The sequence below is a fragment of the Bos javanicus genome, chromosome 3 (genome assembly GCF_032452875.1).
Source record: "Bos javanicus breed banteng chromosome 3, ARS-OSU_banteng_1.0, whole genome shotgun sequence".
NCBI classification, from domain to species: Eukaryota; Metazoa; Chordata; class Mammalia; order Artiodactyla; family Bovidae; genus Bos; species Bos javanicus.
Window position 1 is genome coordinate 91,496,716 of NC_083870.1, and position 25,594 is coordinate 91,522,309.

Genomic DNA, 25,594 nt, shown 5'->3' on the forward strand with positions numbered 1-25,594 from the left:
GTGGAAAATGAAGGTGTTAGTCACTCAGCAACCCTATGGACTGTAGCCCACCAGACTCCTCTGTCCATGGAAGTCTCCAGTCAAGAATACTGGAGTTGGTAGCCATTCCCTTCTCCATCGTATCTTCCCAACCCAGGGGATCGAATCCACGTCTCTCTCACTGCAGGCAGATTCTTTACTGTCTGAGCCATAAGTAGTGGAGCCAGGATTAAAAGTAAGGTCCGCCTGACTTTAAAATGTAAACCTGTGCTCTTCATTACTGTAATTGCCAAAAAAAACCTTCATTGATCATCTTAGAAAAAAGAATTTACCTTTCTCGTTCTTCTTTTATCCACTTTATTTTGCTTCTTAGCTCTTATCACCAATTGACATGTGTATGTATTTTTCATCTGTTGTCTGTCTTCATTGTTTCTTGTTCATTGGTCCCCTAAAACAGTTCCAAGCATGTAGTAGGTGCTTAGGTGTATCAGTTAATATTTGAACAGTGAATGTAACTAGTGGATTATGTATGCAGGCAGTGTGTGCATCATTACAAAATGTGATAGATTTAGTAAGTTTCTTCTTTTTACACTATTATTCCTATATCTGTTTAAGTAAAATCACTAGTGTGTGTCTTGCTGAAATACTTAAGTTGAATTAATGTAGTTATTTTATGCTTAGGAAAATTATCTTATTCATCTGTTTCATTAACTTATTATAAGTAATTTTTTTATTTTCAAATTAGCCTCTTTTTAATAATTCAAATCTATCTATTTTTTAGACTGTTATCCCAGTGCATGGAGTATTTTGATCTGAGGTGCCAATTATTAGATGATCTGACAAGTAAGTAGATGTCTAACTGATTTATGTCAGGGAAGGGGTTGAGAAGAACCAGAAAAGAAAGCCAAACAGACATTTCTAAATCTGACTTAATATATCTGAGATATAAACAATTTTATGATTATTGTTTGAAGTTGAATTTTATTCTCTTGAAAATATTTTACAGTAATATATAACCCCATGTACCAATTAGCTCTTCTCTATAATATGTCCAACCATTAACTGATTGAGATTTGTTGATATTAAAAATTGTCAAAGGCTCATATTTTAATCACACTGATACAGAATTGTTAGGAAGAGTCTTTCTCTCCATTACAGTCAATTCTGACAATTTGGAAGGTTTGAAGGAAAGAAGGAAGAAGCTCTGTTGTGATATGTTGAGAGTAATAGAAGTGAGTGATGGAAGTCAGGCAATTGTTTAGTGTTAGGTGACTTGCAATATCATTGTTAAAAACACTGTTGTTGGAGTGTTTAGATTTTAATCATCTGTGCTTACTCTTATATAATGCAAGTACGTGTTGGAATGCTCTGAATTTTAGTTGTTCCAATCAAGAGTTTGTTAATTTTATTTCCTACCCTTTACACAAATCTTATAGGGAAGATTTATAATAAATAAATATAAATAAAATGAAATTCAGGATCAACAAAAGCATTGATTGGAAAAGAATGTCAAGCTCAGGAGGTTAAAAAAATACCTTGTATATATGCAGAATTAGGTTGTGAGTTCCTGGAGGACAAAAGTAAAAAGGGAATCACATTTCTTAGGTTGTTCTCAATACCCTAGAGGAAGAAACAGAATGGTTTCTCAAAAGAAACACAGAACCTAAAAGAAACTTAACACAAAGGTCTTCAGATAACAGACACATAAAGGGAGAGCGACTAAGAAACCTCAGCAGCATCTCTAAAGCAGACACCATCCTGGATTTCATGAGTGCCCCTCAAAAGCTGAGGACAGAGTACTCTGAGCACTGTGGTGACATTGGTTTTGTTGGAACCTGAGATAATGCAGTCTGTGTCTTAATTCAGGAGTAAGACCTATACTGTCTAGAGAAGTGAATGGACTACATGTCCATATAGCCTGGCACTGCATAAGCTTCCGGTGTTGAATTAGGCAGCAGCCCAAAAAGGTTTGCTTCGTGGCTTAGACTTAGGGTATTCTGTTTTGCTGCTTGAGAACTGGACTCATGAATTGACTGGACATGCACATCCTCAGAATGCATGAACGGGTTATTAGTGGAGGCCCTTTCTGTGCCATTGAGCCATCGAGTAAGGGATCCAAGATCCGTTCACTGATACTGAGGGCAGAGTGGGAATATGTTTTGAAGTGAGCAGTCTTTGCCATTTTTGGAGTATTGTCTTATGCCAGTGCCCATCCTAGGCCCTTTACGCACAGCAGCCTGCAGTGTAGGTGATAGCCCCATTTTGTGAATGAGGAAACCAGGACGCAGTGTCCCCTGAAGTATCTTTCCATCTCACCCCACGGGGCCCTGCGTGCCTGTGGCCCCAGTGCACCGAGAAGAGAGTTTGATCACTCCCGCTCTCCCTGCTAGTCCCAGCTTCCACTATGGAATCTTATTCTCAATCCTTGTTTGGAGGAGAAAGCAAAATACTGAATTCGAAAGAGCAGAGTAGTTCTCTCAAGGCTGGCTCATTGTCTGGAAGCCTGGATCCTGCCGCCCACTGCGGACCCCTCCCCTCCACAGAGCTCACCACTCCCTAGGCGTAGGTAACACTCCGAGACCACTGGCGTTCCTCTCATCCCTTGACTGACCACTTCCTACTCAGGCAGGGTTCCTTGCCTGGGACATCTGCTCACACCCACCAGACAGGAGCTTCTTCAGAACAAGGATTGGCCCCTTCAGTTTGTATCCCCAGCATGAGCACCATGACCCACAGAGGATGCACTCAGGGCCATTTGATCTGTGACTGAGAGGAGGAGGCAGGGAAGGAACAGACATGTGTGAGCCTTCGTAGTCCCCTGGGCAGTTGCTGTTCATCAGTGATGATTTCTTTAATCTGTGAGATGAAAGATTGAGACTTGTCTCTGCTTGATTATTTTAATTCAGGATTTTGACTCTATGAAAAGAAATTCTTCTTTCTTCAAGATGGGGTGTTTTTTGTTTTGTCTTGTTTTTCTATCTTAGCTTCAGAAATGGAGCAGTTAAGAATCAGCCCAGCTACCATGCTTGAAGATGAGATTACCTGGCTGGAAAACTTTGAACCCAATCGCACAGCTGAGTGTGAGACCAGTGAAGCAGACAACATCTTATTGGCAGGACACTTACGGCTCATCAAGACCCTTCTTTCACTCTGTGGGGCAGAAAAGGAAATGCTCGGTAATTATTACTTCATCTTATCATGTGACAGAGTACCTCAGTGCTCAGGTATTGCCATAGTGTTGTGTGAAATTGGGAACATAAGACAGGTGCTAAGTGTTCCATAGAGAACCGACCCTTCAGACAATAGGAGATTGTCTGGAATTTTAGTGGATAACCAATATAAGGTGTATTCTATCTGTGTCATTAAACCATATGGAGAATTTTATAGTGTTCAAAATAGTTGGATCACGTAACAAAAAAATAATAAATCATAGATGTTCCTCTTTTTTACAGTTACATACTTTATAAAATATAGTCCATTGTGTATCTTACCTCTTTTACAGATTATTCTTGTCTGGAGAGGCAGGCCCCAACCACCACCCCCTGGGTGGTGGGATACATATATAATTTGTAAAAGCATATTCAGTATTATAAATTACATTCAGAAAACAAATCAAAATGTTGATTATCACTTCTATCACACAAACTAAGTTCTATAAAAGTTTTCTTGGCTACTGGGGATACATAGAAAAGAGTGATCCTAAACCAGGGTGAGATGGGGGGCATCATTTTTGCCTGAAGATTTTTACAGTTTCAGACCTTTTATGTGGACTCCCCCTATGCCCAGAGTAAAGTACATTATTCACCCAAACTATCTGCCTTGTGGTGTTCTTGGCGTTTATGTTCCTTAAGTGAAAGTGTAACTCCTTTCACTGTATTGTCAGCTCTTAAAGGAAGGTAGCTGCACTTGTCTATCTTTGTATCCTGTTCCCTGACTCTCCCACCCATCCCCACCCTGCTGCCCCACAGAGCTTTGCCAGGTACTGTAAGTGCTCAAAAAATAAGCATCAAGTAGAGTGAGTGTCCTGCCACTGGGTGGCCGCAGGAGCCTTTGCTGCTCTGATATGAAAGTGCAAGACAGGATCTTTGAATTAAATGTGTGTTCATCCTCAACATGAATATTATGCTCTATTCCAGGTTCATCACTCATTAAACCATTGTTAGATGACTTCCTTTTCCGAGCTTCTAGAATTATTTTAAATAGTCATTCTCCAGCTGGCAGTGCCGCCATCAGTCAACAGGACTTTCATCCAAAGTATGGAAAATGCACGTTGTGTTCAGTTTTGGTAAAAATTCTAATTCGAAACTTTAGTCCAAAAAGATTTTCTTAACTTGGAGTCTGTCTTCCATCTTGTGAGTGTGTGTAGCTTGTAAGATACTACTCTCTGTGTAAAGAAATGCATGTAAGGGGCTTAGGATAAAGCCTACTGGCACACAGTATTGCTGAGCAAGTATGCTAGTACTGATACCATCATCAGGATAGAAGAGTAAGAATGTTAACTTGATCAGTAACAAATTCCGAGAGAAACTGAGGTTTTAAGAATTGCTTCCAGAGTAAATTAGGCTCTGAGTCTTGAGGGATTCTGTGAGGAGAAAAGTGTTGGTGCTTTAGTGCATGAACCCTGCAATTTGCTGAGTATTGACTGTGTCCTGATAATTAAAACTGATAGTGATTTACTACAGTGGTAATTTTAAAATCCAATTTTGTATCAGTTTTTATGGGTAGAAATTTGGAAGATCTTTCACAGTCTTGACCCTGCATGGGTGCTGTTTCTGCTCTTGGAGAGAGGAGGACCCAGCTACAAGGTGCCATCTTATTTGCTCTCAACCTAACTTACTTTGTTCTTTTCTCATGAAAACCAGAGTTAATTGAGGTAATCCTGAAGAAACTGAGGATTTGGTATTTAACCAGTGAAAAAAATTCCTGTACAATTTCAATAATTATTGAAATGGGCAAGGCATAATAAGCAATATTTTATGAACTCTTAAGAGGTGTCTTATCATGTATAGATATATCTCTATCTAGAAATTCCTTGTTAGCAAAATCTGTTTTAGGTAATCTTCATTAAAACTCTCGGGGTGTCCTTCACACTGTGACCCCAGTCCTTACCCCTGCCCTAGTCTTGTTCGGGAAGATTTGGTGCTAGGTCTGCGAGAGTCTTTTGTTAAAGCAGTGGAAACACGTGATTATCTCAGTTTTCAGTGAACAGAGAAAACAAATCTTCAGCAGTTTTCACTGAAATGTTTTTTTTCATGAATCCTTCCATTTGTCTTTATTATTATAAAAGTAATACATCCATCAACAAGGAGTTGATTTTAAATCATATACAGTACCTTGAATAGAAAAGGAAACACTCTTTCATCGCTCCCTGGTGTACTGAATGGTGTTCATTTATCACAGTGACTCACAGCCTTTTCCCACCTAAATTCTAAAGCCAGCAAGAGATTTAAAATACACAGAAACTCTCTTCACAAGTAATACTATTCTTGTATCATACCAACAAAAGAACTTCCTAATGTATATATAGATTTATATAATGGTGCCTTCTATTCATTCTTTACCTGTCCTTTGCAACCCAGAAATGGAAGGCAGTTAAGAAGCAGAGGATAGTGCCAGGTCCATGGCCTGTATCCTCAGTGCCTGATGCAGTTCTGATCTCCATGCCCCTCCTCCCTCTTGAACACATCTCCTACACTCCATTCCATAATTGTTTCTCTCAGAGGTTGGATGTCCTCTTTTCTGTGTATCCTTCCTAACCTGCGACCTCCTAAGAAATGCAAGGTTGACTTAGGTGACAGTGAGAAATTACTGTCCATCCCCCAAATGATTTCTGCTAAAGGGGAGTAGTAAAGAAGCCTTTGGTTTCCTGCAGAATGCTTGCTAGTTATCTTTCACTGTCACTTTATAAACACACTGACTTGGCAAGCTATTTCTGTCTCCACATTTTCAGCAAAATAGAAAGTTGACTAGTATCCTTGATGTTTATGGGCATCTGTTCTGATTTGTATAGCTTTCTGCCATGTAGATATTTGAATTTCATATCTACAAAAACTTTTCTTCCTACCTATTTTGATTGAAAGATAGTTGTTTCCATGTTATTTTTCGGTAAAGTTTTCAGACTCTTTATATTCTTGCTAATCCATCCCTTAGATAAGAGTATTCTGGAGTTGTAGTGGAAAGATTTGCTACTTTATCATCAGGCAAGAAGATATTTAGCTCTAAATCATAATCATCCTTCCTCTGTTCATGGTCTCTCCCTTTGTTACCTGATCACCTCCCACTAGATTCCTGGGTTCTGACTTACCCCTGTTTTAGAGATTGCACCGCTTGTATTTTCATTTCAAATGTTGGTTTAATTTAATAAGCGACTTAAGTAAGCTATTCACTGTTGAAATTCACTTGTGTCTTTTGTTTTTAGGTGTAGTACAGTGAATAGCCGATTGGCAGCCTACGAAGTCCTTGTCATGCTGGCTGATAGCTCACCTTCAAATCTTCAAATTATTACAAAAGAACTACTTTCTATGCATCATCAACCTGATCCTGCTCTTACTAAGGAGTTTGATGTAAGTTTTCTAGACCTTGATGCACTGAATTTTTTTTAGAATGAGCTCTTGTTTAAACATAGTATTTTAAAACTATGCTTGCATTATCCTAGTCACAAAGAAAGTCAGTGTTATTCCTTTGCTTATCGTGTTCACATACTCAAATTAGCTATAATCTATAGTGTATTATCCTAATACATTACTAAATGGCACCCTTTTAATTAAAAAGAAGACTTTTTAATTTTTATTTTTTATTTACTTACTTATTTTTGGCTCCTCTGGGTCTTCGTTGCTACACAAGGGCTTTCTCTAGTTGCGGCCAAGTGGGGGCTACTCTAGTTGCGGAGCACAGACTTTTCATTGCAGTGACTTCCCTTGCTGTGGAGCACGGGCTCTAGGCACGTGGGCTTCAGTAGTTGTGGAACATGGGCTCAGTAGTTGCAGCTCACAGGCTCTAGAGCACTGACTTCTCTAGAGCAGTAGTTGTGGCCCACGGGCCCAGTTGCCACTAGTCCCGTGGAATCTTCCCCAGACCAGGGATCGAACCCATGTCCTCGGCTTTGGCAGGCAGATTCTTCATTGCTGGGCTACAAGGGAAGTCCCAAAAAAAGGGATTTTTTGACATTTGACTGTGACATTTTTGACAATTTTTTGTCAAAAATTGACATTTGACTTTTGACATTTTTAAGTTAAGTGATAATTAGTCACAGTATAAACTAGCATTTCAGCCTATTTTTTGAGAAACTATGCTTGGTACCGTGACAGGCACTAGGGCTACAAACTCAAACACTGGCTCTGGCACAGTCTAGTCTGTGTTCATTTAAATTCAACTAAGATTTATTGAGTTTACCATGCACTGAGGCGCTGTAGGCTTCTGGAGTTCAAAAATGAAGATATGAGTCCAGCCCTTAGATAGAGGTATATCCTGAATGCTCTGCTAACAGAGGCACTTTGACACCAGACGGTGGTATTTTAGAACACTTCTTAGGAATTATAGCATTTAAAATAGAGCCCTTCACAGTAGTGAGCCAATTGAGGCAAGGTGGGAAAGTCATTTCAGACAGGAGAAGCCATGTCAACATCTACAAGAGGAAAACGAGCTGCAGACAGATGCCCTGGAGCACCAGACCAGGAGCAGGAGGACACTTAAGCACCCTCCACGAACATGCAGAGGCAGCCTCACCCCTTTGAACGCCTGAGCTGAGTACTGTGAAGCAGGCAGGGAGAGAAGTGAGAACAGGTGTTCTAAATAGAGGCGATAGTGCTTGCAAAGTGAAATGCGTGCGTAAACTGGGAGCTGTTTTGGTATGAACTGTTTAGTTTATGATGCTTATTTTATGCAATCTTTAAGTTTTACATGCATTTAATAATCAGGTTAAAATGACAATCTTACTTTAGTAAGCCAGACATTATATCAGCATAATCAAGAAAATATTTGTCATATAAATACAGTTTTAGCACTGTTATGAACCAGTTTTTCCCTTGTTTTGCAACTTTTTTTTTTTATCTGTACTTTGGACTACAAATAAATTACAGTGTTAATTAGATCATAAAAATCACCTTGCTCTAAGTACATGTTGAATGTTAATGAAAAGTATATGATGTTCAGCAATTCCTTTCAGTCCAGAAGACCTCCAGGGTCTTGTCAGTTTGTTAGTTATTACATAGATCCAGGTACTTGATACATGCAGATAAAATATGGTTCTGGTCATAGCATTCGCACCAGATTCTACTGTAATCACATTGCAGAGTGTGTCACTACAGCATCCTTTTTCACTTGGAGAAGTGCCATGTTGAACTTTATTCAGGATGCCTTTTCTAAATTATTTCTACCTAGAAAAACACTGTACTAGAATCTGCATTGTTACAAAACATCCTTAAGTAAAATGCTACAGTATTTACATATTTTTTTAATTGCATGCTTATTAGAGGAAATTCAGTAGAAGAATGTTACCTTCTCAGAAAGTAAGAGAAGGAGTATGAGCCTTCCTTGACCATCCACACATGTTAGGATTCTTCGTAGTAAATGCTTCACAGAACCCTTCCTACTTTTCAAAGTACTATCTCAGTTTGAAAATATGTATCAATATTTTTAATTAATGTCTGCCCTACTATATAATGTAAGCTCCTTGAGATAAAAGACCAAATATATTTCTGCTCTCTCATATCCCTGGCTTCAGGGTACTCTAAAGAAGTATTTGTTGAATGATAATGAAGTGACTAAATGCATGACTACATAGTGAATATGCAAACACATGCTTCATATATGGGAGGTATTTTAGGAACTAAATGGAAACAGTAAGATAGTCGTTTTAGAACTGCATTGCATCTGTAGAGATGCTTTGTGGACATGGGTTTGCTACCATAGTTTGTTGACACACCGGATGGATACATTTGCAAGTTTCTCTCTTTTCCTCTGGGATATCTGACATAGCTGTGAGGAAGTCTGCTTAGTGACCAAGATACTAACTCTGTCTCTACGGTTTCTACTTTTTTTCCTAGTACCTTCCCCCTGTGGATAGCAGGTCCAGCTCAGGGTTTGTGGGGCTGAGGAATGGTGGTGCTACGTGTTACATGAATGCCGTCTTCCAGCAGCTGTATATGCAACCTGGTCTCCCAGAGGTGATTGCTTCCTCTTTTCTGTTTAGTTTCATAAACGTGTATGCCTGAGAACTGTTCCATATTCATATATTGCATTTTGGGGTTTACTAAAACTAGACCTAATTAGAGATTCTGTAGTAGCTTCTGAAGTCTGTATAGATGACGTTGTTCATAGTCATAAACTTTTATAAATCTGCTGAGGTCTCATACTGCCTGTTTGACAGAGGAATTTGACCTAATGTGATTTTTTAACTCCTAAAATTATTCTCAAATTCTATCCCACAAAGCTATTAATGTTTCTTCTGTTTAGAAATATTTAGACTCTATCATTTGCACTTTGTAATAATCTACTAGTAGGTTATGATATAGAAGTAAATAGTTTTGAGAATATTCTGTGTCATTATGTCATACTTATTTCTTGTAAAGATCCTGGTATTATTGGTTTCAGTTTTTCATAACCGAACGGAAGCTCAGAGATGATTTGTTCATTATTATACTAGCTAGAAGTGTTGAAGCTAAACATACGCAGAGTTGTAGCCACAGCTAAACACACATGTCATTCTAAAAGAACAGTGTGGGTACTTGGAGTATAGAAATCAAGGTTTTCTGAAAGTGGTTGAATATTTCTAATGTAATGCATTTAATTTCTTTTTAGTCATTACTTTCAGTGGATGATGACACGGACAACCCAGATGATAGTGTATTCTACCAAGTGCAGTCTCTCTTTGGGCATTTGATGGAAAGCAAACTGCAGTACTATGTACCTGAGAACTTTTGGAAGGTATTTCACCCAGTAACTCTTTAGGTTGAAAGATGTTAGCTATTTGGAATGTGGCTACATTCTTTCTCTAGTGATAACTGTCTCTTCTTTATTAACTCTAGACTAATGCCATTGCCAAGACCTATAAAAGAAATATCCTTACCGTTCTTCTTCAAGTGGTTAGAATGTTGAGAATAGTCATTTATATAATGTCTAGAGATTTGCTAGTCTTAATTGTTTGGGCTGTTTCCCCTTATTTTTACTTATCTGTTTGAAATATTTGTTCAAATTATTCCTCTGAACATATGCCAATTTCACTAATACCTCTAAATAAAGAGTATCTTTTAAAGCATTGCTGTATTATGGTTTGCCTTATATTTCCCCCATAGGTTGGATAGTTTCTAAGAAAGAAACTGTCTGTTCCTTGACCTTAAATCTCACCCTATATGGTTTCATACACTTATTATTATAAAGAGACTGTGGAAAAACATAGATGGCTGAATGCAAGCTAATCTCACATCAGTAAAAACTTTTATATCCTAATAGTGAACTTGATTTTTAGAAGCATTTAAAGACTCTTCTCGCATTCCTTTTCTACCATATTCAGAAATTGCTGTTTCCTTCAACAATGTATTTAATTGTTACATAGATTTTCAAGATGTGGAACAAAGAACTTTATGTGAGAGAACAGCAGGATGCATATGAATTCTTCACCAGTCTCATCGATCAGATGGATGAGTATCTCAAGGTAGAAAAAATTTGCATTTTTCCCTCTCATTTCTCTCAAAGTCTAGCATGAGAACAGTGCTTTAGAATTTGGGATTACAAATCAGAAAGTGATTATCTTTTAACACCACAACTGTAATTCATTTCATCTGGGTTTGAATATCAAAATATACAGAACACTATAGATTATAGATTTACTTTCTTAATTCATCTGACACTTGCATATAGTTCTTAACCTATATCCCATAATAATAACTATTTGTAGCTACACACTATGTGTCTGCATCGAAGTAACCTTGCCTCAGAGCAGTGCTGCTCTCAGCAGTGAACCCATGGCTCCGCACAGAGCTGTCTTGCTTTGTCAAAGGGAATGAAAGAACCAGTCTCAGAAGTCGTTTGTGGTTACGTGACCCAGAGCTTCCTCCCTCTACCCAGTGAAACCCGTTGCAAACTGCCTAAGTGGTGTCGCCTTCTAAGACACAGAAAGCCTCCCGTCACTGCCAGCATTACCTCTCCTCTCATCACAAGGCACAAGTTACCTGCTTCTTTAAAAAAAAAATAATGTTCAGGGATTTCTCTGGTGATCCAGTGGTTAGGACCCTGCTTCTACTGCAGGGGGCCCAAAACGAAATAACTTATAAATTTGTAGCATTCTATCCACAAGAAAAAAGAAGAAATCATGGAGAGTCACTGCTAGCGTGGTAACTGTGGCAAGGGGAGAAGGACTCAGACGATCACGGAGAGTGCCGTCCTTGTGTCAGTGTGGCCGACGGCTCTGCTCTTCCTCTTCTGATTATTTACGTTACTCTGAGAGTGGGTCTACGGGTTGTAACTCTTTCATTAGTTCCCAGCTTAAACTACCAAGCCGACTAATTATATTTTGTTGGGTAAATTAAAATCTATGCTTTAGCTTAGGTCTAAATAAAATTCTGTATAAACAACCTAAAAGTTCTAAAGGTGTCGACTGAAACTTTAACTCTGTATTTCAACAGAAAATGGGGAGAGACCAAATCTTTAAGAATACCTTTCAGGGCATCTATTCTGATCAGAAAATCTGTAAAGACTGTCCTCACAGGTTAGTAAAAATAACACTGACATCAAAAAAATAACCATCATCCTTTTTTTGAATAATTCTTCTAATATGGTGTAGATTTTTTATTCATTGAGAGGCTTGCAGATATATCTCCTAATAGATGTATATATGTTTTTTGAATTAAATTTCTTTGGCTTCATTTCTAAAGTTTCTTTGTTGAAATTCTTAATTTTAAGCAGTTCTAAGTGGTCAAAATTTGGCGTTTTTATTTGGTAGTTTACTTTTAGAAGGATGAGGGAAGGTATGTGTTAATTACACTGATTATGAATGTAGTTCTACATTTAGTCTCAATTATTGTGGTGCTTTCAAGATTTTTTCATTCCATTGTTGATCATGGTTTTCCTGTTGTTTGCTATTCAAGATATGAGCGTGAAGAAACTTTCATGGCTCTCAATCTAGGAGTTACTTCCTGTCAGAGTTTGGAAATTTCTTTGGACCAGTTTGTTAGAGGAGAAGTTCTCGAGGGAAGTAATGCATATTACTGCGAAAAGTGTAAAGAAAAGGTATTACATTTGCCCTTTTTAAAAAATAGGTTTAATTTGTTATTCATATTTTATGTTTTATGTAAGATCAGCTTTAACCTCCTGTTGTTATTTCCATTAGATTGTGTCATGACTTGTGTTCACACAGATGGGAAAGTCCTATACAAATCAGTGACCTCTGTATTAATTACTTTGATGTTTTATCATCTCCATGGAAATAATTGGGTTTTGCTTCTATTTAGAGAACAACAGTGAAAAGGACCTGTATTAAATCATTACCTAGTGTCTTGGTCATTCATCTGATGAGATTTGGATTTGACTGGGAGAGTGGACGCTCCATTAAATATGATGAACAGATAAGGGTAACTTTTGTTTTCCTAATTTTTTAAATAACCATTATTACTGCACTCTCTTGTTTCCTTTTCTGTATTTTCAAATTTCATTTAAAATGTGAAACCTTAGCATTCTGAGAAGTACACAGCCCCATGTCTTAAGCTGCTAGTGGCACAGGCAGATCTCTGTACAATAACCTTCATATCTAGAAGGCATCCTAGTGACAGAGAGGAAGCCTTTCCTTAATGCTCAAACAGGAAGACTACTGATAGTTTCCCAGACCTGTGAGCCACTCTGAGATTGTGTGCTTGAGCTGGAGGGTGTTCCTTGCTTAAATTAGGAAAACACATCCCTCTTGTTTGTGCAGAATTCAGTGGGTGTGGCCCTGTATGTTGCCAACCATCATTAATGTGCTGTTTTTGCTTTTAAATAGTTTCCCTGGATGCTAAACATGGAGCCTTACACAGTTTCAGGAATGGCTCGCCAAGATTCATCTTCGGAAGTTGGTGAAAACGGGCGAAGTACAGATCAAGGAGGTGGAGGATCTCCACGAAAAAAAGTTGCCCTCACAGAAAACTATGAACTTGTGGGTGTCATTGTACATAGTGGGCAGGCGCATGCGGGCCACTACTATTCCTTCATCAAGGATAGGCGGTAAGCGGTTCTCACACCGCTCCACCCCTCCAGCAGGCTCTCCTGCTGTGCTTTTCCTCTCCTCTGCTCCCCCGCCCTCCTGTGCCCCTCCCCCGCTCCCCCCCCACCCCACTGCGTCCCTCCCCTGCTCCCCCTCCCGCCCTCCTGTGTCTTTTCTGTGCACACTCCATCCTCCTGTATCCCTCCTTCACCCTTGCCCTCCTCTATCTGTCTTCTGCTCCCTCTGCTCTACTGTTACTCACACTTACCCTTAGGTAGAGCAGAAGCTTTCACATTGCTCTTTGATCTTATTTCCCAAATTGGATTTTTAAAACTTGTTGCAACTGTTTTATCCCTTTATTCTGAAAAGTTGTTTAAAAAATTGAAGTAACTTTTGCTATGTTTTTCTTAGGTGTTTTCAAATGGTAATTACTGTCTATATTTATAGACAATACACAGAGATGAATGCTAGGGATGGAAGTTTGATTTTTTTAACCTCATGTTTGTTTTATCAAATCTGCACTCTAGGGGATGTGGAAAAGGAAAGTGGTATAAATTTAATGACACAGTTATAGAAGAATTTGACCTTAATGATGAGACCCTGGAGTATGAATGCTTTGGAGGAGAATATAGACCAAAAGTTTATGATCAAAGTAAGTTTTTACAAATGTATATTTTCCATTGGTTTTATTTTTTACTTGGAAGTTACTTTATTTTTATTGGTACTTTACTATCAAATTGAAAGCAGTATTTTTTATATAAAAATAGAACCAATTTTATTTATTTATTTTTTTTACTTACAGCTGCTCTAGCCATATAGATCCACAAACTCCTTGATAGCCAGAGTGAGAAGGTTCAAGCTGATTACAAAATTTTTCTTAATTTTTTTGATTCTTTACAACATTCCTAGGGTAAGGAGTAAGTTAAGTGTGAGAAATGAATATTAAAGAACAACTTGAAAGAATTTCAACCTTAAAAGTGGTTTCAGAAGAAGTAGTTGTCCACTAAAATGTTCAAATTTCCTTTTCACTTACATAGAGGTATATGATTAATAGAGAAGATATTACTAGCACCTGTGTTTTTAAAGCTGTATTTGTTAGTGTGGCAAACGAATCTTTCCACAGCCCCTGCCCCCAGAAGAAAAAACATAAAAGTGCTTGACAGAATCCCATCAGAATTTACTATTTGAAGAAACCTTCGCATTTTTTATACCTGACTGCAAAATAGTCTAGGGGCATTTAAAACTTTCCCCTGTGTGAGATCCACAATATTAGATCTTGATACCAGACCATGGTAGTCATGTATCTAAAGGTAGCAACCTTTCTCGGCTGAATGTAGTGTCTCTGCCAAAATTTACGTGGATTTGGCTGTTTTGTGCAGAAATGGTTAAGTGAGGCCAATTATAGCCCCAACCTGTGCCTCAGAATTTACTTTCAAATGTGACTTGCCCTTTGATTGCATTTCAGCTTGCCTGGGAAAGCTTACCTTCTTTCCCTTACTCCATTACCGTACAGCTCCCTTACTCCCTGCCTCCCTGGAGTGCCGTCTGAGTGACTAAGTCTCACTCTAAAAAGACACGCACTTTACTTGCACTTTGCATCTAACGAATTTAGTACGTACTTACTTGCTGGATTTGTGTTTTAAATTGTCAAGAGAAAATTTTTTATTTACAAAGAGTTTTTCCTGTTGTCTCATTATGAAGCGAACCCCTATACTGATGTACGCCGAAGATACTGGAACGCATACATGCTCTTTTACCAAAGGGTGTCTGATCAGAACTCCCCTGTGTTACCAAAGAAAAGTCGAGTCAGCGTTGTACGTCAGGAAGCCGAGGACCTCTCTCTGTGAGTTTCTCCTCTGTGTAGTTTGCTGTGATTTCAGTAGGTGATATTGTGATCTTTAGAGCATGCTCTTTGGTATTTAAAGGTAATTAGCTTAAGTACAAGAAAGTGAAAGTGAAGTCGCTCAGTCGTGTCCGACTCTTTTCGACCCCATGGACTGTAGCCTCCCAGGCTCCACTGTCCATGGGATTTTCCAGGCAATAGTACTGGAGTGGATTGCCATTTCCTCCTCCAGGAATTAGCTAAACTAAAGAGAAATTCTAAAAAGTAAGTAAGGAAATCCCTCTGTCCCCTGTCTGTCTTCTCACTGCTACCTTGGCAAGTTGGGAAGTAACCTTGGTGGTTACTTCCTTGGCAAGAAGTTCTTTGTATTTAGAAACATGGACAGAAATTATTTCATTTTAGAATTGAGATTTTTAAAAATCTCATTTATTGAGTGCAGTTTATGTCCAGAACCTAGTACCATGCCAGCACTGTCTGAAAGGTTTTTAAGTCCTATTTTCTACAAATTTGCATTTTAATACGTTGGATCAGGGAACTGTACAGTTTATGTTTAAATCTAATACGTTATTTATGTCTCTTAGGTCAGCACCATCTTCACCAGAAATTTCACCTCAGTCGTCTCCTCGGCCCCATAGGCCTAACAATGACCGACTGTCTATTCTAACCAAGCTGGTGAAAAAAGGTGAGAAGAAAGGACTATTTGTGGAGAAAATGCCTGTTCGAATATACCAGGTAAGAACTGTAGAAAAAGTTCATAGGGAGAAAACCCAGATAAATGTCAGAATCTTATCTCATGGGTCCAGAACTACCGTTGCCAGCCTCTTGTGGACATAGCTGTGTCCAGAACTTCTGACACAGCAACAGCCTAGCACAGTGTCCTCTGACCCACCTTGTCACAGAAGTGGCTATAGACTTGGGGTTGACGAGCACCGTCACCGGCCTGCTGTGTGCTGTGGGTGCCCCCTGGAAGCAAGGGGGAGGGAGTGGGCAGTGCAGAAACTCATTGCTGAAATTAACTTATTAAATCTGGAAAGAAAAATAAGGCTCATAACCTTTGAGTTGAACTAGTAATAACAATGATGATTATCAGTTATTGAATACCTACCCTGTGCTACATGCTTAAATCCCTAATTCTTAAAACACTCTTGTGGAGTAGCAGGTTTTATTCCCATTTTTCAGATGAAAAGGGGGGAAAGCTCAGAAGGGAGAAATAATGCTGCCAGTGTCACAGAGCCAGGATTTAAATTCAGACTGTCCCATTACCCTGTCCAGACTTTATACACTAAGTAATCAAGAGCTAAGTAGCCAGAATCAAAAAATTTAAGAGAAATATGAAGTCTTTGGTAAAAAAAAAAAAAAAAGGCAAATTAAGCCATCTGATACATGGAGAGCATGGAGTTGGTTGTATTTGGAAAAACTCTTAATTGTCCCTTTCCGCTCAAAGTAACAGACTAGAATTCACTTGTCCTTCACATGGTGGTTTTCCTGAATTTCCCAGAAGAATTGGGTTGTTTAATGAATAATAATTCACCTTTTTACAACTCTTTATCTTTGAAAGTTTTTCCTCTCTCCTTTTTAAAAAGTTCAAAGCTTGAGATAAGTATTTTATGAACCTGTTTTACCCTAACTTATCACTAAAAATATCTTCTACATATTGAATAATTTTACCCTGTTTCTTAAAAATAATTAACACTTTTCTTTTGTAGATGGTGAGAGATGAAAACCTCAAGTTTATGAAGAATAGAGATGTGTACAGTAGTGATTATTTCAGTTTTGTTTTGTCTTTAGCATCATTGAATGCCGTAAGTACTAGTCGGAGTTTTACTAGAGAAATTAGAAAGAATTATAGTTAAAAATCTTTCCACTAAAGCAATCAGAGGGTTTCCTTTGTGGCTCAGCTGGTAAAGAATCCGCCTTCAATGCAGGAGACCTGGGTTCGATTACTGGGTTGGGAGGATCCCCTGGAGAAGGGAATGGCTACCCAATCCAGTATTCTGGCCTGGAGAAGTCCATGGACAGTCCATGGGGGTCGCAGAGTCGGACACAACTGAGTGACTTTCACTCGCTCAAAGCATTCAGTGACTTATCCTTATTCTTACATGTTAGCATTTAGATTATATGCCCAAAAAATTCTCACAAATGTGTCAGTTACTGAGTGATATTCAAATACAGGCCGTATTCAGAATGTACAGTACAGATTGTGAATGAGTGTGGCTTTCCACTTCTTGGGTTTTTAAAGTGCTTTTATTATATTTTGTAAAGAATTTAATAGCCATAAGTGATGTAAATGGATATTGTGCTGTGAGGAGATTGATTATTATAATTTATAATCAGACATTAGTAGTCTCCAAGTGCTTCTTTTCCTAGAGTACCATGATCACCGTTTGCCAATAAGGGGAAGACTTTCTTAGTCTGTTAGTAGATTACTTAACATCTTGTGGTCTAAAGGCTCTATTTTGAGAAGGCTTCATGTAAGAAATGCAAGATATCTTTCTTAATCTTTTTAAAATTTAACTGGAACATTTTCTATAACAAACTGGCTTTATTTTTCTTACTAGTATTTAACTCTATTATATATATTATTATTGTTATAGATCTTGTTACTCAGTTTGTAACAATGCATATTAATCTGTAAAACTGTGGGGAAAAAAATCTCTTTTTTTCTCCCTCTCTCACAGACTAAATTAAAGCATCCATACTATCCTTGCATGGCAAAGGTTAGCTTACAGCTTGCCATTCAATTCCTTTTTCAAACTTATCTACGAACAAAGAAAAAACTCAGGTAAGAAATGTTATGTTTTCACAGTCTGTTCTGCAAAAGGCATTATTAATTAAACAGAAGTTGAATTTATAAATTCAGACACTCAAAAATTCAAAACATTCTTTTAAATAGTTGAAGGCAATTTGTAATACATTCTGATGCTGAAGACATTTTTAAGGAATTTCTAATCCAGGAAGAAAGATGGAAAAAATAGAAAAAGAAATAACTGTGGTAGAAGTTTTAGATGCTGTTTATCTTTAGAACCTGGAGAAAGTTATATCCAGACCTGGGGATTGAACTAACTATCTGTGTTAGTCTAGCAATCATTGAATACATTCTTATCCTCCACCCTACTCCTGAGAAAAATGAAAAAAATTTTTTTAAAAAGTGAAAGACACTCCATGAATTTATTTGCCGGGCTATCTAACATCACTGTCTTTGCTTTTTTAAAGGGTTGACACTGAAGAGTGGATTGCCACTATTGAAGCATTACTTTCAAAAAGTTTTGATGCTTGTCAGTGGCTAGTTGAATACTTTATTAGTTCTGAAGGACGAGAATTGATAAAGTAAGTGTCAGTATCTTGTAGTTGAAAGAAATTTGTTTCTCTTCCAGTGATTTAAAGCTGAAGTTTCTTGTAACGCTTTGTGTTTCAACTTGAAATTATTTTTCTGGTTGGAATCAATTTTAAGCAGATAGCCAGTTGCTCAGAGGCAAGCATGTCTTGAACGCCTGCTGTCATTCAGAGGATTCTCAAATACAAGTCTGCCCCCTCAGGGACTCACAGTCTGGTGTCAGATAAAGATCAGCAGTCCTGGGTTACTGCACAGTAATACCGCAATACTGCTGATATGTTTGGATTCTGGCTAAAATACTCTTTTTCAAAAATCTTTTGATGTATGTTACCTGTGATAGTATATTTACTTGTGTATCTGTAGTTAAAAAGTAATTTTGTTTTTCAAGATGGTCCAATCACTGTGACTGTTTGTACCTTACTCCCTCTCATTCTCTTATCCTCAGAGAGTTCAACATTCCTATGGGGATTGCAGCGAGCACCTTGATTTCTCAGTGTCCAGGCTCCTTTATCCCCAGGGACCTCCTCCTTCCCTCTGCCACAGCTGTCCTGGCTCACCACCCTAGCCAGTGGCCTTGCCTCAGGCTTCACTGAGGCACAAGTCTAGCAGATGAGCAGCAGCGCCCACCATCCCCTGTCACAAGTTACACACCAGCCAGTCTCTTCCCATCTTCTTTCCTCCTGATCGGATGGAAGAAGTGTCCTCTCGCCTCTCAAAATGAATCTCTCTACATGAGCAAGGCTTCTCAAGGAAGTTGGTTCTTTATCATTCCAGCATCTTTATCTTCGAGAATTTTCTACCAGGTCACTGCTGTCAGCATACAAATACACTCTCGTACCTCTCAACTTAAGGCAGACCACAGGGAATTCAGAAATGCCACTCCTTTCTCACAGGGAGTTCGTCATCCAGTGGCAAGTTAAGATCCAGAAACTCTTGGTCCCATTTCCCCTTCAGCTCTAGGTCTGAGCTTCTAACATTCATTTATTGGCTCATTTAGTATCTCCACCTCCCCTAGTCCAGTGTGCCTCATACAGCAACAAAAGCGTTCCTTTTAAAACAAGGTAGATCATGTTACTTCTCTGCTTAAAATTTCTTCAGTGGATTCTGATTGCTCATAATAAAACCAAAATCTTTACCATAATAGAACACAAAAGGCCTCCCTTGAATATGGCTTTGCCTGTGTGTTTCACTATCCTCCTATCTTAGCATTCACCGGCTTGTTGATTCCTTGAACACACTAAGCTCTTTGTTCTGCAAAGACCTTTTTGCCTGTTGTTCCCTCTACCTAGAACAGTTTCCCCTCATCTCTGCATAGCAAACACCCTCTCACCCGTCAGATGGCAAAGAGGATGTTCACTCCCGACCACCCAGTTTAAAGTAGGTCCACCCTGTGGGTTTGCTCCTTTGTTTTGCCTGTCCCCTCTAAAGACGCCAGCTTCTTGACGATCAGAAGCTATGTGTGTTTGATTCCCTGCTGTACACATAGAGCCTGGCAAGCTTAAGTGCTCAGTATGTGTGTGTACATACATGCATACAGTTCATAAAGAAAGAATAAACCAATGTGTCTTTCAAGCATTTTTGCCTGTCCTTTTAGAATTTACTTTAAAGATAATCTTTCACCCATTTTTCCAGCTCAATTCCAAAATATCCTCCCATCAGGACTCCTGAGTATTGTGTTAAGCAGTAGAACATCATAGACCCATCCATTTGAAAGGAATATGGCAAAATATTTATTTAACTCCCTTTTATGTTCAAGCAGGCTTGCTCTTAAATATCTCCAGGAAAAACTCAGTAACTTCCTTTGATAGTGTGATTTGGTTTCTTAGAATTCCTACATGGTAAAAAGAATCTTAGTAAATTACCTAATCTAAATTTTTCCTGACATTTTTTAGAGTTTATTATATTTTGTCCCTTTCTTTATAAAACCCAATTACTCATCATTATCAGTTGCTCGGATTTCATTATTTGAAGAATTAATATTTTCTATTCTCTTTTTTCTCTAATTGGGTTTTCCTGGTGATTCAGACAGTAAAAAAAAATCTGCCTGCAACATAGGAGACCCAGGTTTGATCCCTGGGTCAGGAAGATTCCCTGGAGAAGAATAGGTACCTACTCCAGTATTCTTGCCTGGAGAATCCCATGGACAGAGGAGCCTGGAGGGCTACAGTCCATGGGGTCACACAGAGTTGGTCACAACTGAGCAGCTAACACTTTCACTTCACTTTCACTTTTCTCTAAATACAATTTCTTTAGCACTTTTAATACAACTTAAGTTGTCAGTGTTACAACTAAAAGAATAAATATGCACTATATTAATACCTTAGTGAACTTGAAGAGGCTGTTATCTCAGATCAGCCCCTCCATGTAGTCCTCTTCAGGGGAAATTTTTAAGTGTAATTATAACTGTAAAAAATTAAACTAGAAGCTGTTGCTGTTGCTGCTGCTGCTGCTAAGTCGCTTCAGTCATGTCCGACTCTGTGCAACTCCATAGACGGCAGCTCACCAGGCTCTCCCGTCCCTTGGATTCTCCAGGCAAGAACACTGGAGTGGGTTGCCATTTCCTTCTCCAATGCATGAAAGTGAAAAGTCAAAGTGAAGTCACTCAGTCATGCCCTACTCTTAGCAACCCTGTGGACTGCAGCCTACCAGGCTCCTCCGTCCATGGGATTTTCCAGGCAAGAGTACTGGAGTGGGGTACCATTGACTTCTCCGAAACTAGAAGCAAATACTGCTTTTAAATTGATCTAAAAAATTACTAACCTGAAGGGTACTTTACATCTTTAAAAAAAAATTTTTTTCCTCTGGAAATTTTTAAACATACAGCAAAGTAGAGAGCCTGTACCCGTCCCCAGCTCAGGTTGTCAGCATTTGGCCAGTCATGTTTACTTATTCCTATTCTACACATTCTCATACCTTTATTCTCTGATGTATTTTAAAGTAACCTTCAGACATCATTATTTCATTCTAAATTTTTCAGCATATATCTCTTAACAGGTTAAGGTAAAAACAAAAAAAAATTGTAAACACTTTACCATCGTCACTCCAAACAAAAATGATAATTCCTTCATATCACATCATCCTATACACAGTCACGTTCAGATTTCCCCAGATGTCTCAAAAGTGTCATTTTACCATTGAATTTGTACAAATCAGGATCCAAATGAGCTTCCCATGTTGTATTTGGTGTGTATGTCTCTTCCTGTTCTTTTAATCTGTAATCGTCCATATCCCCACCACCTTTTCTGTCATGCCATGTATTTGGGGTGAGACGGGTCATTCGACCTATAGAGTTGCCCGTATTCTGGATTTCTTTGCATTCTCACAGTGCTTCCTAATGGCTGTGATAGGTAACGTGGAGCACCCCCATTAATGTTCTTCCCAAAAGAATTGTGCCTGAACCTAATCAGACCCCTAGGGCCAAATATTACAGAAGTAAACTTCCCTAGAGTTATCACTTAGAACCTTAGTGGATGGTGGACAGCCTTTGTGTCGGGTTCACATTAGGTAGCTAATGCTTAGCATTAACAGTTACCTGGAATGAGCAGAAGTGAAGCATCCTTGGAAAGCTCCTCTCTCGTCTTCCTATGGGGAGAAGGAGGGCAGGGCTGTCAGCTCATCCTGCCCTCAAGACGGAGACATGGGCAGCTTTCACTGCTGTGACTTGAAAGAACACCTCATCTGGGCAGTTTTGACTTGGGTCATCAAAATTATGTTGTATTTAAATCTTTCTCATGAAACAGTGAGAATTTTCTGTTAAGAAATATTAGAAATAGTTAAGTTCTCACTGTGCTGATTATAGTAAGGGTTGTCATGTCAGAGTGCGTGTATGAAGCAGAGAAAGGCTCACTGCATGTGGGAATGCATGCAGTTAGCTCGTTGCTCTAAGGTAGGTAGTTATCACTCTCACGCAGCCCCAGGGATACTGATGGTGCCACCCCCCCCACCCCTCCCCGCCACCCCCACCACACCTGAGGCTGCTGCATCTGCCACCTCACTGTGCAGAGGGTTGGGTTAGGTCATGCCTTTTCAGCAAACAGTGTAGTGTCTGAGTGTAACACTGGGCGTATCGAATGTAATGGACATGCCTGGTAAGCCTTAACTGCTCTCGTTGTCGTCATCATAGGAGAAGAAAGGAAGGGAGCAGGGCCTTTTCAGCCTCACATGCTTCCAGGAGGACCACGTAATAAGTCAGAGTTGGGAGAGGAAAGGAAAGGGAAGTGAAAATCGGATGGCAATGTAGGTGAACAGAGGGTTTAGGAAGTACTGTGTTGACTGAGAACTCTTTTAACTAGTATCCTATTCTGAGAAATCGAAGGGGTGCCAGGGAAAATTACTCCTGAGTAAACGGAATTTATAAAACCTTAGGTTCTTTGCTTTTATATCTCTTGAAGTCCAAATTTACATTTATACAGATACTCATGTTAGGGGGAAAAAAGGAAGAAACAGAAAAAAAATCTAACTTCCGAGTGCAAAGGTCTCATTTTTCCTCTTTCATCTTCTTCCTCTCTCACGAGGGCCTATGTGTGCCAACACTCAGGAGACTTGAACTGACATTTTGGAGTAATTTTTTCCTTGGATAGTAGATGGGACCCGTGTTGGGAAGGTTGGGTTATAGAAATCTGCTTGCTTTTTTACACCTCTTCCTCTCTCTGTTAGGATTTTCTTGTTGGAATGCAATGTGAGAGAAGTACGCGTTGCTGTGGCCACAATCCTGGAGAAGACCCTAGACAGTGCCTTGTTTTATCAGGATAAGGTCAGTCTTGTTTTCCAAATACTGTTTACACATTCTGTTTTTACCAAATGTTTCAAATTGCACATAATAAGAAAAGAAGCCTAGGATTAGAGTCTGGTAACTTTCCACATAAAAATGCATGTTCCGTGAACTGACGTCCTGATCAGTGCCAGGCTGGAAGGCGTTCTGTCCTCTCTTCCTCAGATCCCAGACGTCAGGGTAGGCTCAGAATTCAGATCTGCTTTGATCTGCATCAGGGCTTTTTGTCTAGAACTCTTCCCTCTCAGAGTCTTCTCCCAAGAGTTTGTGCTCAGTCTCTGCGTAAAGACCAGCCTGAGTCTGGAGTCTGTAGTCTAGACCAGCAGTCATTTTGAGCCACCCCTGGCTTTGTCTCTTTCTTCAGAAGCTGTGTTCATGATCTGAACCTTCATTTGGCAACGGACCAGACGGTGCCATCCATCCAGGGGCACTGGCCACAGTAGCTCCTTCTTTGATCTCTGTTATTCCCTAATCCTTGTTCCTGTTATTCTGAATTTCTTCCTCTTCCTAACCCTGTTTTCTGTAACATATTTTCTTCTAGTTCACAATTCCACACGCGCTCAAACAACATGGTATTTATTACCATTCTCAGTTTCCCCCAAATTTTAAGTCTTAGGGACATAAATGACATGAGTCTGATTATTCAATCTGTTAAGTCCTAGCAAATACAGCAGTAACGTCCCAAGTTTGCTGTTTCAAACAGCTGACACTACATGGAAAACTTTGAAAAATGTTGTATTCAGAATGAATTGGCTCCTTATAAACGTTGGCTGGAGGCAGTGTCTCAGGGAGCTAAATGTAAATTCTGGGAATTGCTGCTTCAAATTCAGCTGTTGGCTTTACTGTTCAACCCTGAGCAAGTCCTTGCAGGAGGCCGTTGGTGCAGTCCCAGTGCATGGCACCCAAGCACTTAGTTCCTTCAACATTCCTGAGCCGGGGCGCTCTATTTGCAGACAAGTTTCAGTCCAGGATGGAGAAGGAGGTCAGATACACTCTTCGGGAAGGACCTAGAAGAAGAACACTGTCCGTCTCAGTTCCAAGAATCCTAAGAAAGGGGAAGGAGGTTTACTCTAAGGCAGTGGCTTTCAGTCAGCTTAAACAGCAGAACCATTCTTCACAAAACCTTACTTGGTTGCAGAATATTAAAAAAATAAGTCATTGGGAGCTGCCTAGGACAGCTTAGATACCGTTGCTCTGAAGTACCCTGTGGAAGTTCTCTGAGATAGTTAACGTAAGAATGTTCTCCCGCTCCTGCTTCCTCCCATGTACCAACCCAGACAAAGGATAAAGGCAGAATCAATGCAGTCTACCTACAGATGGGGTCAGGCCATAGCGCGTCACCCCACCAGCCTCTAAAAGCAGGACTGCAGGGGGAGGAAAGTGAAGGGAGTGGTGGAGGATGTAAACCATTGGCCTCAGTAAATTCCACTTGATCCTCAGCTGTTGTTATATTATGTGTTTCCCCCTTAATGGAAATGGTGCCACTTGCCACCCACTTTATATTGGAAAGCACTTTGAAATGGAATGCTACATGCATGGTAGATTTTACTGAATTTATTAAGAGTATGACAGGATGGATGGGAATATTTCAAAAGCCTATGAGAGCCTTCTCCAGAGGAAAGGAACTGACAAGAGTAGTAAGCCGGGTCTCAATCCTCAGGTCACACATGGATTTCCAGGGACTTGTCCAGAAACAGTTGGGGTGGGAGGGGAAGAAGAAGCAATGTGATAACCAAAATGGTTTCTAAACAAATAAAATGTTTTTCAAAGCTTTCCATGAGGCGTCAGCGGGCTTTCAAGTAAGTTCACAGTTGAGTTGATATTACCGTTGTCATTCTGTCAGGCTGTTGCTCTCCATTTGCTCCATTGGCTTGGTTCCTAGCCTCTCTGCCTGTGTCTGTGTTTTTTATTCTTTGCATCTGTGATTATGTGAAGAAGTAGCAAAGTGGAGGGAGGGATTCAGAAGTGTTTCCTCTAAAACCCCTGCCTTTTTTTTAAAAGAAAGAACTGGGCTTTTTAGAAAATGTGACCATTAGGCAGTGGAACCATGCCCTTGAGTCTGAAGGCGAGGAAACAAAACTAGGCTTTTCTTTCATTATTTCTACAGTTCTACCAGTCTTCCTGGAAGATCAAATTGATAATTCTGTTTCTGCTCTCCAAAGCATAAATCCATCTGAATCTGAGACTGGATTGTATCAATCAGACTTTTCCTTTTGTTCTTATGGTGGTTTATTTCAGGTTAATCCTATTACAGATGTCCATCTTACATTCTTTTTCTTTATGTAATTTCTCCTCTAACCAGTTAAAGAGCCTTCATCAGTTACTGGAGGTACTACTTGCTCTGTTGGATAAAGATGTCCCCGAAAATTGTAAAAACTGTGCTCAGTACTTTTTCCTGTTCAACACTTTTGTGCAAAAGGTAAATGATTTTTTTTTCCACTAGGGATTTATAGTCTAAAGGAATTTTATATATGCAAAACTTTTATATTGGTCAAC

The 25,594-nt window shown here is 39.3% G+C and overlaps 1 protein-coding gene across 4 annotated transcripts in view; it reads left to right on the forward strand.

Moving 5' to 3' along the window:
• USP24 (ubiquitin specific peptidase 24) overlaps window positions 1-25,594 on the forward strand; it is a 155,870-nt gene that overhangs the window by 111,623 nt on the left and 18,653 nt on the right. For all 4 annotated transcript variants that reach the window (XM_061411816.1, XM_061411818.1, XM_061411820.1 and 1 more), the window contains 19 exons: window positions 761-822; window positions 2,964-3,155; window positions 4,116-4,233; window positions 6,398-6,542; window positions 9,024-9,143; window positions 9,778-9,903; window positions 10,532-10,630; window positions 11,601-11,683; window positions 12,063-12,204; window positions 12,426-12,545; window positions 12,950-13,170; window positions 13,678-13,802; window positions 14,852-14,993; window positions 15,575-15,725; window positions 16,700-16,795; window positions 17,672-17,775; window positions 18,207-18,320; window positions 22,984-23,080; window positions 25,401-25,517. In XM_061411816.1, the coding sequence (XP_061267800.1) occupies window positions 761-822; window positions 2,964-3,155; window positions 4,116-4,233; window positions 6,398-6,542; window positions 9,024-9,143; window positions 9,778-9,903; window positions 10,532-10,630; window positions 11,601-11,683; window positions 12,063-12,204; window positions 12,426-12,545; window positions 12,950-13,170; window positions 13,678-13,802; window positions 14,852-14,993; window positions 15,575-15,725; window positions 16,700-16,795; window positions 17,672-17,775; window positions 18,207-18,320; window positions 22,984-23,080; window positions 25,401-25,517 (2,374 nt within the window). The remainder of the gene's footprint in view (window positions 1-760; window positions 823-2,963; window positions 3,156-4,115; window positions 4,234-6,397; window positions 6,543-9,023; window positions 9,144-9,777; window positions 9,904-10,531; window positions 10,631-11,600; window positions 11,684-12,062; window positions 12,205-12,425; window positions 12,546-12,949; window positions 13,171-13,677; window positions 13,803-14,851; window positions 14,994-15,574; window positions 15,726-16,699; window positions 16,796-17,671; window positions 17,776-18,206; window positions 18,321-22,983; window positions 23,081-25,400; window positions 25,518-25,594) is intronic.